General features: G+C 36.6%; 1 protein-coding gene across 2 annotated transcripts in view; it reads right to left on the bottom strand.

The window, feature by feature from the left end:
* Positions 1 to 14,027, bottom strand: part of fidipidine (coiled-coil domain-containing protein 93) — a 167,128-nt gene that overhangs the window by 102,115 nt on the left and 50,986 nt on the right. For both annotated transcript variants that reach the window (XM_090382322.1, XM_090382323.1), the window contains exons 7-8: positions 13,435 to 13,532; positions 3,207 to 3,243 (exon numbers count right to left, since the gene is read on the bottom strand). In XM_090382322.1, coding sequence (XP_090238448.1) covers positions 3,207 to 3,243; positions 13,435 to 13,532 — 135 coding nt within the window. The remainder of the gene's footprint in view (positions 1 to 3,206; positions 3,244 to 13,434; positions 13,533 to 14,027) is intronic.

Here is a 14,027-nt window from a genome sequence, read left to right as displayed (position 1 = left end):
CCACATCTACAAGTTGTTCACACGGGTAATAACTAACAGATTAGAAAGAATATTTGATGAAAATCAAATTAAAGAGCAAGCTGGCTTTAGGACAGGATTCTCAACTACGGATCATCTTCACGTAATATCACAGCTAATGAAGAAAGCAAATGAATATAAAACACCATTATGTCTGGCATATGTGGATTATGAAAAAGCATTTGACTCCATACAGCATAAGGCAATGTTTCGGGCACTGGAAAGACAAGGCATAGATACCCCACATATTATGATTTTGAAGAAAATATATAAGAATGCTACCTCCTTTATTAAACTAGACAAAGACAGTAGCAAATTTAAAATTGAGAAAGGAGTTTGAAAAGAAGACACAATATCTCCGAAGTTGTTTACTGCTACCCTTGAGGAAGCTTTCAGAAGATTAGACTGGTCGCAGAAAGGAGTCAATGTGAATGAAGAGTACCTAAACCATTTACGATTTGCAGATGACATTGTGATCATAAGCCATGATCCCAAAGAATTAGAGGAAAATCTTAATCAGTTATGCAGAGTTAGTAAGATTTCGGACTAAAGATGAATATGGTTAAAACAAAAGTAATGTTGAACAAGTATGCCACAGAAAGGGATATAATCATTGAAGGAGCAGTAATTGAAAAGGTGGATTCATATACTTATCCGGGACAAGTCATTAGCTGTAATAATGATAAATGGCTGCAAGTCAAGAGAAGAATAAATTTTGGATGGATAGTATTCAGGAAATATAGTCACAAACTGAGGAGCAATATCCCAATTTGTAATTTGTTTTTTTTTTTTAGAAGCATTAGCCATTTAGTCCATATTGCTCCAGGGATATGCGGTGGTCATTCTCTGACCTTTCCGCATCCTCCATATTTGGTGGTCATGGGCTCGAACCCCAGTCTAATAAAGAAGCATGTTCTACGCACCACTGCTCCTGCCCACCTGGTTATGGAGGCACCTATCCCAATTTGTCTGAAACGTAAAATAATGAACCATTGTATACCCCCGCCATGACTTATGGAAGAGAAATTTCGGCATTCACCAAAAGAATGGAAGAGAAGCTGAAAACTATGCAGCACAGAATGGAACAAATTATATTAGGAATCAGTCTGTTAGATAAGAAGAGAAACACATGGATTAGGCAGCAAACTCAAGTAAAGGACATTCTTATCAAAACTAAAGAACTAAAATGGGCTTGTGCAGGACACATAGCTCAAAGACATGATGACAGATGGACTAAGAAAATAATAGAATGGTACCCAAGAGGAGCTAGAAGAAAACCTGGAACACAACAACGGAAATGGACATGTGAAATTCACGAGTTCGTTGGTAGTAAATGGATGTCCATTGCACAAAACAGAAGGAACTGGAAAGTTGCTGGAGAGGCCTTCATCCTGCAGTGGATTGAAAACGACTGATGATGATGATATCAGGCTTAATGTCTAAGTTTGCAGATGATACGAAGGTTGGCAGGGTTGTTAATAACAGTGTGCTGCTGCAACAGGATCTAGAAAAGTTGAGCAGATTTAACATTGACAAATGTAAAGTACTGCATATGGGATGCAGTAACCCCAGAGTAACGTATCAACTGTGTGGTACTACACTGACAGTGGTAAAGAATGAAAAGGACCTGGGGGTAATTGTGCAGTCAGATATGAAGTTTTCTGAGCCGTGCAGATGGTCTGCAAGAGTAGCTCATGGTGTCTGGTCAATGATATACAGGAATTTTTCTAGCAGGGATAAGGAGGTGATTATCCCTTGTATAAGACAATGATCAGGCCACAGCTTGAGTACTGTATACAGGTCTGGAGGCCTCATTTTAAGCAGGATGTAGAGCTGCTGGAATGAGTACAGAGAAGGGCAACAATATTAGCGAATGGAACAAAGGGCTGCTCTTATGAAGAAAGGCTTAAGGTTTGCAAATTACAGTGTCTGGAGACTAGGCACCTGCAAGGTGATCTGACTGAAGTGTATAAAGCCCTGAATAGTTTGAGCAATGTCAATGCTGATGGGATTCTTCCGCTTGCTCAGGATAATCGCCTGAGAGGGCATAAAATCAAATTGAGGAAAGACAGTTGTAGGATAGATGTGCAGAAGTTTGCCTTTAGCCAGAGAGTGGTTGATTGCTGGAACAAACTTCCATCTGTTGTAGAAGTTGATAGCTTAAATAGATTGAAGGTAGAACTAGACAAACATTTGGAGCAAGTGGATGAGTGAAATGAGAAGGGCTTTTTTTGACTAATGCTATATAAGCTTGCTTTCATCATCAATATTTCATCAATCAATATTTCATCATCAATATTTCAAATATTGCAAAAGTAATTCTATAACTTTAAACAAATCACGGATAAACTAGCCTAGAAACAAGCCATTTGCCCTGTTTAATTTCTCACAAAAAAGAATCTAATGCTCCAATATTAATATGTGATGACACTCAGATTTATAGACAAGGTCACATATCTTTATTAGGGATTATCCCAACTTCTAATCTTTTTTGGTAAAAGTATATTACAAATAGCACTTCCTCTGTATCCAAAAAAAAAAAAAAAAAACCATTTTCTTTTTCAATCTTATTTTTACTGTTCTCTTAAACAACTGCTCACTCAGTACAAATCTCAAAACTGCCCTACTGTGGAACATTGTTCCCAAATCTGGGGTTGTGCCCCTGCTCTCATCAAAACCTCTCAAGCTTCTAGGATCCATTCAAAAGAGAGCAGTCGGGTTAATTAATGACCCATCTCTCATAAAATCTCTACACTCTCTCCATCTCATAGATGTTCAATTTCCTGCTGTATGCCTTTTCTATAGATACTTCCATAGGCACTATTCTTCTAATTTTAGATCTTTAATTCCACTGCCATCTTCCAAACCCAGTCCAAACATGTGCTGCAATAGGTCAGCATCCATTTACTATCCAATTCCAAACTCACAGAACCTATTCCTTCTACTTCTGTTTTCTGGAACAACCTTCTGCTTACTTCACATGTATTTTTCAAAATTTACAATCTACAGAAATTTAAATCTAATACCAACTTGTATCTTCTGTCTTCTCAGCCTTCAACCATGCTCAGTACTAAGTATTATATGTTCTAATACCTTTTGTGTTTGGGGTGTTTTTTAATAAAAAAAAAAACTTACTAAGAAATCAAAAAAAAAAAGGGAATTATAAAAAAACTATTAATATGGTTTACCTTTTCTGTATGCTCTACAGTTCCAAGTCCAAAGCGTCTGAAAAATTATTAAAACAAAAAAGTAAATATACAATAATTAATTTCTTTAATCACTATAATCAATTATTTAACCTTTTAATAAATAAAATTATTTTTAGAATTGAGAAAAATCACTGACAGAAAAGTTGGGCCAAGTCCCATAGTAATTAAACTGAATATTAAGGACTTCAAGAAAGCACCATGAACCAAATAAAAGTCTAGAACAAAAACACAAGGGGCACTAAAAGGACAAGAACAGCGATTTGGTTGATTATAATTGGCATATACCTGTTAGTTTTCTACTCTCATATTAAACTCTTGTATGGAGTATAATAGATGCCTTAGTACTTGTTTTTTTTCCTTACCGTATCCATGGATATCGATATACAGTGGATTCCGGTTATTTGGGCCACCGGTTAATCGGGGCAGCCGTTTATTTGGGGCAAATCTTAAAAAACAAAAACCAATCGAGAAAATAGCCAGAGTTTACTTCGCTTAATTGGGACAAAATGCCGTTTAATCGGGGCAGGAGACCTCAGCACTGGAGATTACCCTACGATTGTCTCCGACCGTACCACGTAGTTCGGTCGGATTTCTGGAGGTCATGACCATAAAACAATAAAAACAATTAGCAGTCACCTGTTTATTGGGCTTTTCTGTTAGTGCAATCTATCATAAATGGACAGTAAACTCGATCTTACTGAATTTGCGGTAATACCGACAGCTGGAATTCTGTGGGTTATTATGGTAAAATATGTTTACATTTCCATGGAATCTTCAATCATATAAAAAAAATTATTTTCAGAATCTTCTCTTCATTCCTATTTTTAAAGCTTCCTAATTTGTTACTCCGTTCTCACTTGCGCGTGTTGTGTTACTTGCAATTTGTGTGTGCCCTGTTCTTTGTTATTGATTGCTTATCTTTTTACTGTTTTAAATTTCAGCCCCCACCAACAAATGTCAGTGAACAGAAGTGTCAACTAGTTTAGTTAGTATGTACATATTACAGTACGTATTAATTCTTCCTATTATCACGTATATTCTTCCGATTTTCACGTATCATTTAATTTTTTTAATTAGTAAGGTAATAAAGAGTAAATTTGCGCTTAATATATCTTTACTTTTATAGCCTGATAATATTCCTCCTATTTTCGCTCATTAGAATCGCTGTTTAATAGAATTAAAATTCAATTCACAAACGTGATCACAATGACCAGCCCTTACTGCACATCGTATAGTGAACGGTACTTTACTATGGTGAGTTCGTCGTAACGTGATTTGATTGTACAGTGAACTAATTGTAAAGGGGGGGGTAAATTGTATTTTTAGCTACTTATGTGAAACTTCGGATAATTGGGGCAGCCGCTTAATCGGGCCAAAATGCACTAGTCCCGATGTGTCCCAAATAACTGGAATCGACTGTATATATCTGGGGGGTGAAACTGTCACTGTCAGGTTTCTTTTTCTGCTAATTATATCTAAATGGTATCACTATTATAATTTCAGACCTCTCAACTTTCAAAATTTAAAAAAATTACATATTTCTCAATTTTTATCAGGATTTATTGGGAGATTTCTTGTTTAATCTGGATTTTGGCCTATAATATATTACTGAAACTTAATTTCAGTAATATATTATACAACTTTTATATTAAACTTTCAATCACTAGTAAGAAATCAAACTGCAACACTCAGTGAAACTTTTTAATGAAATTTTCAATTTACAGAAGTTCAAGTCTAATGTTAACAAATATGTTCTTCATCTTCTTATCTTCCAAGCCATGCACAGTACTAAGTACTATAAGGTTCTAGTACCTCTCATGTTTGGGGTTTTCATAAAAAAAAAAATAAAAAAAAAAAGTAGTACAGGTCAACCATTACTAATCTGGCAGCGTTGGGACCTGCAGGGTGCCAGATTAGTGAGTTTGCCGGATTACCAGTGGTTATATTAGCACATACAGTTTAACCAACAGCTAACACCTCATCCTACCTTTAATTAACATGTTGACTGCCAAGCTAGTATAAGAAAAAAATTCCCCAGGAGCCAAAAAATATTTAGCAAATAATTTGATAAGTAATTCTAAAATAAATATTGTAATCTCAGTGTTGTCATTTTTTTCATTTAAAATATCAAAAAAAAGTGTTTATTTTTTGTGTGTGTGTGTGTGTCATATACATGTGGCTAACGTGGCCCCGTAGGTTACTTTATTTCTTGAGAAGCCATGTTGGGCACATACGCGTGATGCTATTACAGCATACATATGAAGGTCGTTTGTGATTAGTTTATTGCATGCGTGGCGAGTGCTGAAATAAAACTAATTGTGATAAAATAAACTCTCAAACATTGCAATAAGTTTGTCAATATTGTTTGTGAAAACAAGTTTGTTAGTGCACTGTATTATCCATCATATTGTGTTGTGTTTTTTCGCAAGTTTGTACAAGTGTGTTGTAAAAAAAAAAAATCTAAAAAGGAATGGCTAAAAGAAAATTACTAAAATAAGAGGAACTGAGAGAAATTGCTGGAATTTACAACTAAGCAGAGAAAATTCTCACAGACACACCACTGTCGAGTTTTTTCAGAAGTTCAACTTTATCTGTTATGGATACTGTACAATGTTTGCACTTTACATCACGAGAAGCACTTCCTTTATGCATTGAAACCATGGCTGAGATTAAATGTGAGCAGGTTATAATAATAAATGCATAAAAACAAGTATCAATAGCTTGCCAGTGTTTACGAGTTCATGCCGACAGCTGATGCTGCAACCAACGCCACCAAAACAATAGCGACAGGTCGGTGTGCCAACCGCGGAATTTTAAATTACGTTTGCAGAAATTATGTCCGAATTAGCGGTGGACCGGATTAGTGATGGTCGATCTGCAGCATAGGAGAATGTCCAATTCGACATACTGCAACACATTTTGGCAATATCTGAGCGATTTTCAGTTGAAATCAATATGCAAGTTAATTTTTATTCAACATTTATGTATTATTTGTCCACAGAAAAGTTGTTGTTTTGCTTAGCGTTATGTGTTTTTGTTGTTAACATTAACACAATCTTGCTATAAGTAACTGAATATGTAATTTGGGCTTCTCACCTCATATGAATAACAAGACACCAAATTAAGATTATATACCAAAAAAAGGACATTTTACCAAGCAGTTGTAGGATTTGAAAGCAGAATTTAACAAAATATGACTGCTGCACAAATTGGAGCAGTGTGGCATTGGAGGCAAATTGCTGCAATGGATAAAGGGATGGCTGAGGGGGAGAAGACAGAGGGTGGTAATCAATGGACACTGCTCATCGTGGACTAATGTTATTAGTGGAGTTTCTCAGGGTTCAGTGTTGGGTCCATTATTGTTTTCTGTATTTATAAATGATATTGATGATGGTATATCAAGCTTAAGGTCCAAGTTTGCAGATGATACAAAGAATGGCAGGGTTGTTAAGGACACTACTAACGCTATGCTGCTGCAACAGGATCTGGAAAGGTTGAGCAAATGGGCTGAGAGGTGGCAAATGAAGTTTAACGTTGACAAATGTAAAGTACTACATATGGGAAACAGTAACCCCAGAGCAACATATCAACTCTGTGGTACTACACTGACAGTAGTAGAGAATGAAAAGGACCTGGGGTAATTGTGCAGGCAGATATGAAGTTCTATGAGCAGTGCAGACGGGCTGCAAGAGTAGCTCATGGTGTCTTGTCAATGATATACAGGAACTTTTCTAGCAGGGATAAGGTGGTGATTATTCCCTTGTATAAGGCAATGGTCAGGCCACACCTTGAGTACTGTATACAGGTCTGGAGGCCTCATTTCAAGAAGGATGTAGAGCTGCTGGAACGAGTACAGAGAAGGGCAACAAGATTAGTGAATGGAACAAAGGGTTGCTCTTACGAAGAAAGGCTTAAGTTTTGCAAATTACAGTGTCTGGAGACTAGGCACCAGCGAGGTGATCTGATAGAGGTGTATAAAGCCTTGAATGGTTTGAGCATGCTCAATGCTGATGGGATTCTGCCTCTTCCTCAGAATAATCACCTGAGAGGGCATAAATTCAAATTGAGGAAAGACAGATGTAGGATAGATGTGCGGAAATTTGCCTTTAGCCAGCGGGTAGTTGGTTGGTGGAACAGACTTCCATCCCTTGTTGTGGAAGTTGATAGCCTAAATAAATTTAAGGCTCAGCTGGACAGGTATTTCGAACGAATGGAGGGGTGAAATGGGAGTAGTTTTTTTTATTTTTTATTTTATTTTATTTTATTTTTTTGGCTGATGCTGCATAAGCTTGCTTTCTTGCATCACATGCTTCTGCTAATGCTAAAATAAAATGGATAACTGCTCTAGTGAATTTACACTTTACTGGTTTAGGGTACTGAGGCAAATGAGCTGAATAACACATTTCAAAGTTCAGAAATCAAATATATGTATATTTTTAAAGCTCTGCTATACACTGGGCATTCTTGCTCTCACTGTCTTTCCACTCTTAACTGCTCTAAAGTAATGTTAAACTAGTCAATGCAAGTGTTCTATGATCAATTTACATAGCTGCAATTAAGCAAGATTAGTTTAGCAGTACGTTACAAAAGTAATGAAATGAGCAGCAGTACAGAAGAGAGAAATGTTATCCTTTTTTGCATGGATTAAAAGTATTAAACAGCATAATAATCCTACAATATGGATTCTCATTTTAGAAGGCATGTACAATTATAAGTAATAAACAACACAGTGCTTGTTTTAACGAAAAGTTTGCAAGTATAGCTGGCTGACTATTATGGCAGCAAAAATTAAACCCAATGATTGTTGTTATTGCATGTGAGAAGTAAAAAAATATTTCATATACCTTGTTGTAAATTTCTTAAGAATATTATTATCAATTAATCAGAAGGGTATTATCAATTAATCAGTACAATTTATTAATCTTATTAAATTTCATTGTCAAATTGTACTTAAATGGAATCATGACCCAGACTACAGCAGCAAAGCAACGCTCACAGATTAGCCAGAATGCTGTGGCTCGGGGAAGAACTGAAGGGGGCAATTCTCCAGCGCAACACAGTCTAAAAAAATGTATAAAATGTGAAATGTTTGCGGCCCCTTCTAGAACAGGACATGATCTAGCCAAGGAGAATGATGTCTTTGTATGTGCTAGGTGCAGAGAATGTGAGGAATTTAGGCACCAACTCAGTGTTCTGATGGGTGTCTATGAGAGTTTGAGGTGATACAGCGGCAATCTCCAGGGCAAAATGCGCTGGTCTCACAGGAACTAGTTATTGTTGGTGACTAATGTCAGGGAGATGGAGAATATATTGTGTAAAATGGATAGGTGGAACAGGACCAGGGTAAGTCTGCCAAGGCAAAAGTTGAAAAAAAAAAAAAAAAAAAAAAAGGGGCACAAAAGGCGATATTGTTGTACACGTTGGCACTAATGATATTAAGAGTAGGAAACCAGCAGAATTGCTTAACAAGTACAGGTCAATGTTGAAAAAAAGCCATGAGTTAGGGTTGAATTTGAAAGTGTCTGCAATTCTGCACAGACACGATAGGAGGGAGTATACGATGAGAGCCTTGTCAATCAATTCGGCCCTGGAGAGATTGTGCAAGGCTCAAGGGGTAGAATTTTTCTCAGCCTGGTCTTTGCTTGTTAACAGGAGAGACTGCTTCTACAGGGATGAGATACACTTAAGCAGAAAGGGTGCAAGAATATTTGCTGATGCTATCAAGGCAGTGTTAGGTGGGTCATAAAACTGCTAGCTTGGGGGGGGGGTTCACAAACTAAAAGATTAACAGTAGCCGCAGGCAGAGGCAAAAGCAATTCTTGCACTGCTTCTATGTAATAAGCAGCAGTCAAGAGAGCAAGTTGTTGGGGATTTCAAGCGCTGCTGGGAGTCATCATGGAACAAGTAAATACATAGGCTGTGTTAGGGTAACTAAGAGTAAGAACAGGTGCATGTATACTTGCATCTGCACCAATGCTAGAAGTATAGTAAATAAATTTGATGAATTTGAAGTGCTGATCAAGGCATCAAAGTCAGATTTTGTTGGGATATCAGAGACATGGTGTCACACAGATATAAGCAGTGCAGAATTTGAATTTGGGCAGTACAATGTGTACTGAAAGGATAGACAGGGTAAGAAGGGAGGAGGAGGGGTTATGCTGTTAGTTACGAAACATTAAATCTAAGGAAGTGCATCCGGTTGACATGGGTGGACAGTGCAACGTTGAGTCAGTTTAGTGTGACATAAACACTGGGAAAGGGAAAATGAGACTAGGAGCGTGTTATAGGCTTAATGACTCTGACGAGTACAACAAACAATTGTACAGAGAAACAGAGTGGGCCAGTAAATCAGAATATCTTGTAATGGGAGACTTAAACTTTCCAGATATTTACTGGAACTTGTGGATTGGTCACTTGCATGCTAGCAAGACTTTTGTGGATTTATTGGAGGACTGTTTTCTACAGCAACATGTTCGCGGGACAACCAGAGGGGGTAATACTCTTGATCTGATTATCAGCAGTGATGACTCATGCATTAGGAATTTGCAGATAAAGGAAACACTAAGTGACAGTGGTCACAGTCTACTGATATGGGATTTACATAAAGATGTAACTACCATGAAAAGTAAAGGGAAGGGTTTTCGAATTCGTAAAGGTGACAACAGTGGTCTCAGACAGTTTTTAAATTCTATACAGTGGGATCAACTGATGATGTTACCAATGGTGAATTCTAAATGGGAGGCCTTCAGGAAATTAATCTTGGAAGCTACTAGGCTTTTCCTATCAACTAAGAAATATTGTTCAAGATTTAGGCCTAAATGGATGTCAGATGAACTAATGAGGCTCATCGCAGAGAAGAAAAATGCATGGGATGCATATAAATTAGAAAGTGACACAGAAGCCATTGGCACATATAAGCTAGTCTGTAATCAAGTCACAAAGGTGGTTAGGCAAGCAAAGGTTGATTACAAGAAATCCTTGTCAAAGGATGCAAAGAAAAACAACAAAGACTTCTTTACTTATGTAAACTCTAGAAGGAAGGGGATGAATCAAATTGGTCCACTAGATGTTGGTGGTTTGGCTGTTGATGATCCTGCTCAGATAACTGACAAACTGAATCAGTATTTTGCATCTACATTCACACATGAGGAAATCTGTACGGAAGGGGAGGATAGAAGTTTACTAAACTCTAACAGGAAGCTAAATGATTTTGTAATAATTGAGAGATATATGTTAATTTTTGGTTTTTAGGAGCATTAGCAACTAAGGCCATATTGCTCCGGGATATGCGGTGGTCATTCCCTGACCTTTCCGCATTCTCCATATTTGGTGGTGACGGGCTCGAACCCCGGTCTAATCAAGAAGCGTGTGCTATGCACTGCTGCTCCTTCCCACTTGGCTACGGAGGCGCCAATAATTGAGAGAAAAGTGGAGAAGAAATTGTTAAAGTTAAACATAAAAAAGGCACCTGGAGCAGATGGAATCTATCCAGTTATATTGAAGGAAGGAGCAAGGGAAGTAAGCAAACCGATAACCATATGAGAGCATCCTTAGATTCAGTGGAGGTTCCCATGGACTGGAGATGTGCAAATGTATCCCCAATTTACAAAGGGAGTTCAAAGGGTGATGCAAATAATTATAGATCTGTTAGTTTAATTTCTCTTCCAGGGAAAATAATGGAATCCCTGGTTAAAGAAGTGATGCAGGATCACCAAGACAAGACTGTAGTAATTGTTCAGACACAGCATGGATTTGTTAAGGGGAAGTCTTGTCTGACCAATTTGATTGGATACTACAATGTGGTCACAAAGGAATTGGATGCAAAAAATAATTTTGATATCATATACTTGGATTTCAGGAAAGCTTTTGATACTGTTGCACATGGAAGACTGCTGTACAAATTGGAGCAATATGGCATTAAGGGCAAGTTGCTGCAATGGATAAAGGGATGGTTGAGTGGGAGACAGCAGAGAGTAGTAATAAATGAGCACTGCTCTACGTGGACTAATGTTATCAGTGGAGTCCCCCAGGATTTGGTGCTGAGCCCATTGTTGTTTTGTGTATTCATGAATGATATCGATGAAGGTATATCAGGCTTAATGTCCAAGTTTGCAGATGATAGGTTGGCAGGGTTGTTAATGATAGTAAAGACAGTATGCTACTGCAACAGGATCTAGAAAAGTTAGGTAAATGGGCTGAGAAGTGGCAATTGAAGTTTAATATTGACAAATGCAAGGTATTGCATATGGGGAGCAGCAACCCAAGAGAAATGTTCCAACTGTGTAGTACTACACTCAGGGAGATGGAGAATGAATAAGACTTGGGGGTAATTGTGCAGTCAGATATGAAGTTCTCTGAGCAGTGCAGATGGACTGGCAGAGTTTTTTCAATGATATATAGGAACTTTGCTAGCAGAGACAAGGAGGTGATTATACCATTGTATAAGGCAATGATCAGGCCACACCTTGAGTATTGCATATAGGTCTGGAGGCTTCATTTTAGGAAGAATATAGAACTGCTAGAATGAGTGCAGGGAAGGGCCACAAGATTGGCGAGAGTAACAAAGGGGTTCTCTTACCAGGAGCAGCTTAAATTCTGTAAGTTGCAGTATCTAGAGGCTAGGCACCTGCAAGGTGATCTGATTGAAGTGCATAGGGGCCTGAATGGTTTGAGCAGGCTCAATGCTGTTGGGATACTTCCATTTGCTGAGATTAAGAACCTGAGGGGGACATAGATTCAAATTGAGGAAATACAGTTGTAGTATAGATGTACTGATGTTTGCCTTTAGCCAGCAGGTGGTTAATTGCTGGAACAGACTTCCATCTGTTGTTGTAGAAATTGATAGCTTAAATAAATTTAAGGCTGAACTAGACAAACATTTGGAGTGACCGGATGGGTGAAATGGGAAGGTTTTTTTTTTTGGCTGATGCTCTATAAGCTTGCTTTCTTGCATCATATGCTTCAACTAATGCTAATGCTAATAGTTAATTTTTTAAAATTCTTTTCTTCATGATTCTGCAGATAGTACTTGGGGAAGTGAATAGAAATATAAAATTTAAAGGTGCAATAGACTACAGAACAATATTATAAGAAACACACTAGCAAATTATTGTTATAGTTGCATCAATTTTGTTATAACAATGTTTGCCTGTATTGGTGTTTTTGGCAATCTTTTCAAATTAGACAAGCAGTAGACTCAGGGACCAAATTCAGACATATATTTTGTATAATCTGTAATAAAGTGCACATGGAACTCTGTATCATTGGTTGGAGAATGGTAACAGTGACTTCAAAATGAAATTAATAAAAGTATACCCTAATAAGTTTGAGAAATCTGAGTATGTGTTTTTTTTTTTTTTTTGTAAAAATAAAATTCAGTTCACCTTTGAACCACTCTCAGATTATTTTAAATGTATCTGATATCTCTTAAAATTTATAATAGTAAAATTTAATTATTCTAATCTATACTTCTGCAATTACTCTGAGTGTAATAGCAATCATTAAGTGAATATCTGTTGATACCTCAATTTGAAACTTTGTTATTTGCCTTGAAAATGAAAAAGCTATTTTTGGAAGAAGCTAATTACTGAAAAATTTATCTGATAGCATTTTCAGTTTAGAGGGTTAAGCAATAGAAATGAAGTTTAAAAAATAATAATAAAAATAAGACTCAACAGAAGAGCAAACAAAGAAAAAGAAAAGAAATGAGAACTGTTCCAGGAACTCAAGCAATGTAAATGTAAATAAAATAAACATTATCTATTAGTTGGGTAGGCAGCATGTAGGGAGGAATCAGACAATCACTAACACCAATTCCCCCACCTATGGAGAACTGCTGCTGTGGTTTTTGTCATGTATTGTGCATGGCTTTTTCTTAGTCCCAGGTTTCTATTATGAAGATTCAGGAATTTACCCATAATATATGAAAAGGTCCTAGCTGGATACTTCTGGGATCCAGAATGATTGAGGCAGCCAATGAGAGAAGTTGGTAACAAGATCTGTGCTCCTTGCACATGCAAAAGATATATATAATATAAATGACTCATGCAAAATATAGATGTTTTTCACAGAACTGTCATAAATGAGTCAAACACCACAATGTGTGTTAAAATTACTTGTAGGTTCTTAAAAATATTTATTAAATTTTTTAATCTAATATAAAAAAGATATCCTCAGTAAGGAAAACTACATTTAAGATTACACTTACCTACCATACTCTAACAGAGTTGTCTGTACCCTTAATTCTTTATCTTTGATTTTCTGTGCAGCAGGATGACGATATCGACGACAAGGCTTATATGTTTCCTATCAAAATACAAATTGCATTTATGTTAAACTTATGGGAGATAAATATTTGCTTAAATTAAAATTTCCTAAAGATACAGTTTATAAATATCTATTAATTTTAACCTTGGAAAATATTACAAGTCAAGTCCAAGAGAATGAAATGAAATGCAAATTATTTAAAAATAAACTATGTAATGAATTTCATATAGCTGCTCTGTGTCATATTTGAAAGACTAATTGGTTCACAGATAATAACACTGGGCACTATGTTAGGAATGGTACTTTTATTCTGATGCATTACTTGCTTATATTCAAGAACGAACAGTTAAAAATGCATTTATGCAAAAAGCATTTTCTAACACTCGTTTCTAACACTAAAAGAGGACTGCAAATACTGACCCCTCTTTATGGATCTTCTTCAGCAGATAGTGGAGAGGAGATTAAATTAAGCTTAAATTAAATTAGCATAGGAAATTATTATAAAATTCAACACAGATAGTCTATGGGCTTTAC

This window comes from Mastigoproctus giganteus, chromosome 10 (assembly GCF_048544385.1).
Source record: "Mastigoproctus giganteus isolate SK-2022 chromosome 10, ASM4854438v1, whole genome shotgun sequence".
NCBI classification, from domain to species: Eukaryota; Metazoa; Arthropoda; class Arachnida; order Uropygi; family Thelyphonidae; genus Mastigoproctus; species Mastigoproctus giganteus.
The sequence above is the reverse complement of the archived record's forward strand: the minus strand, read 5'-3'. Positions and strand labels throughout refer to the sequence as shown.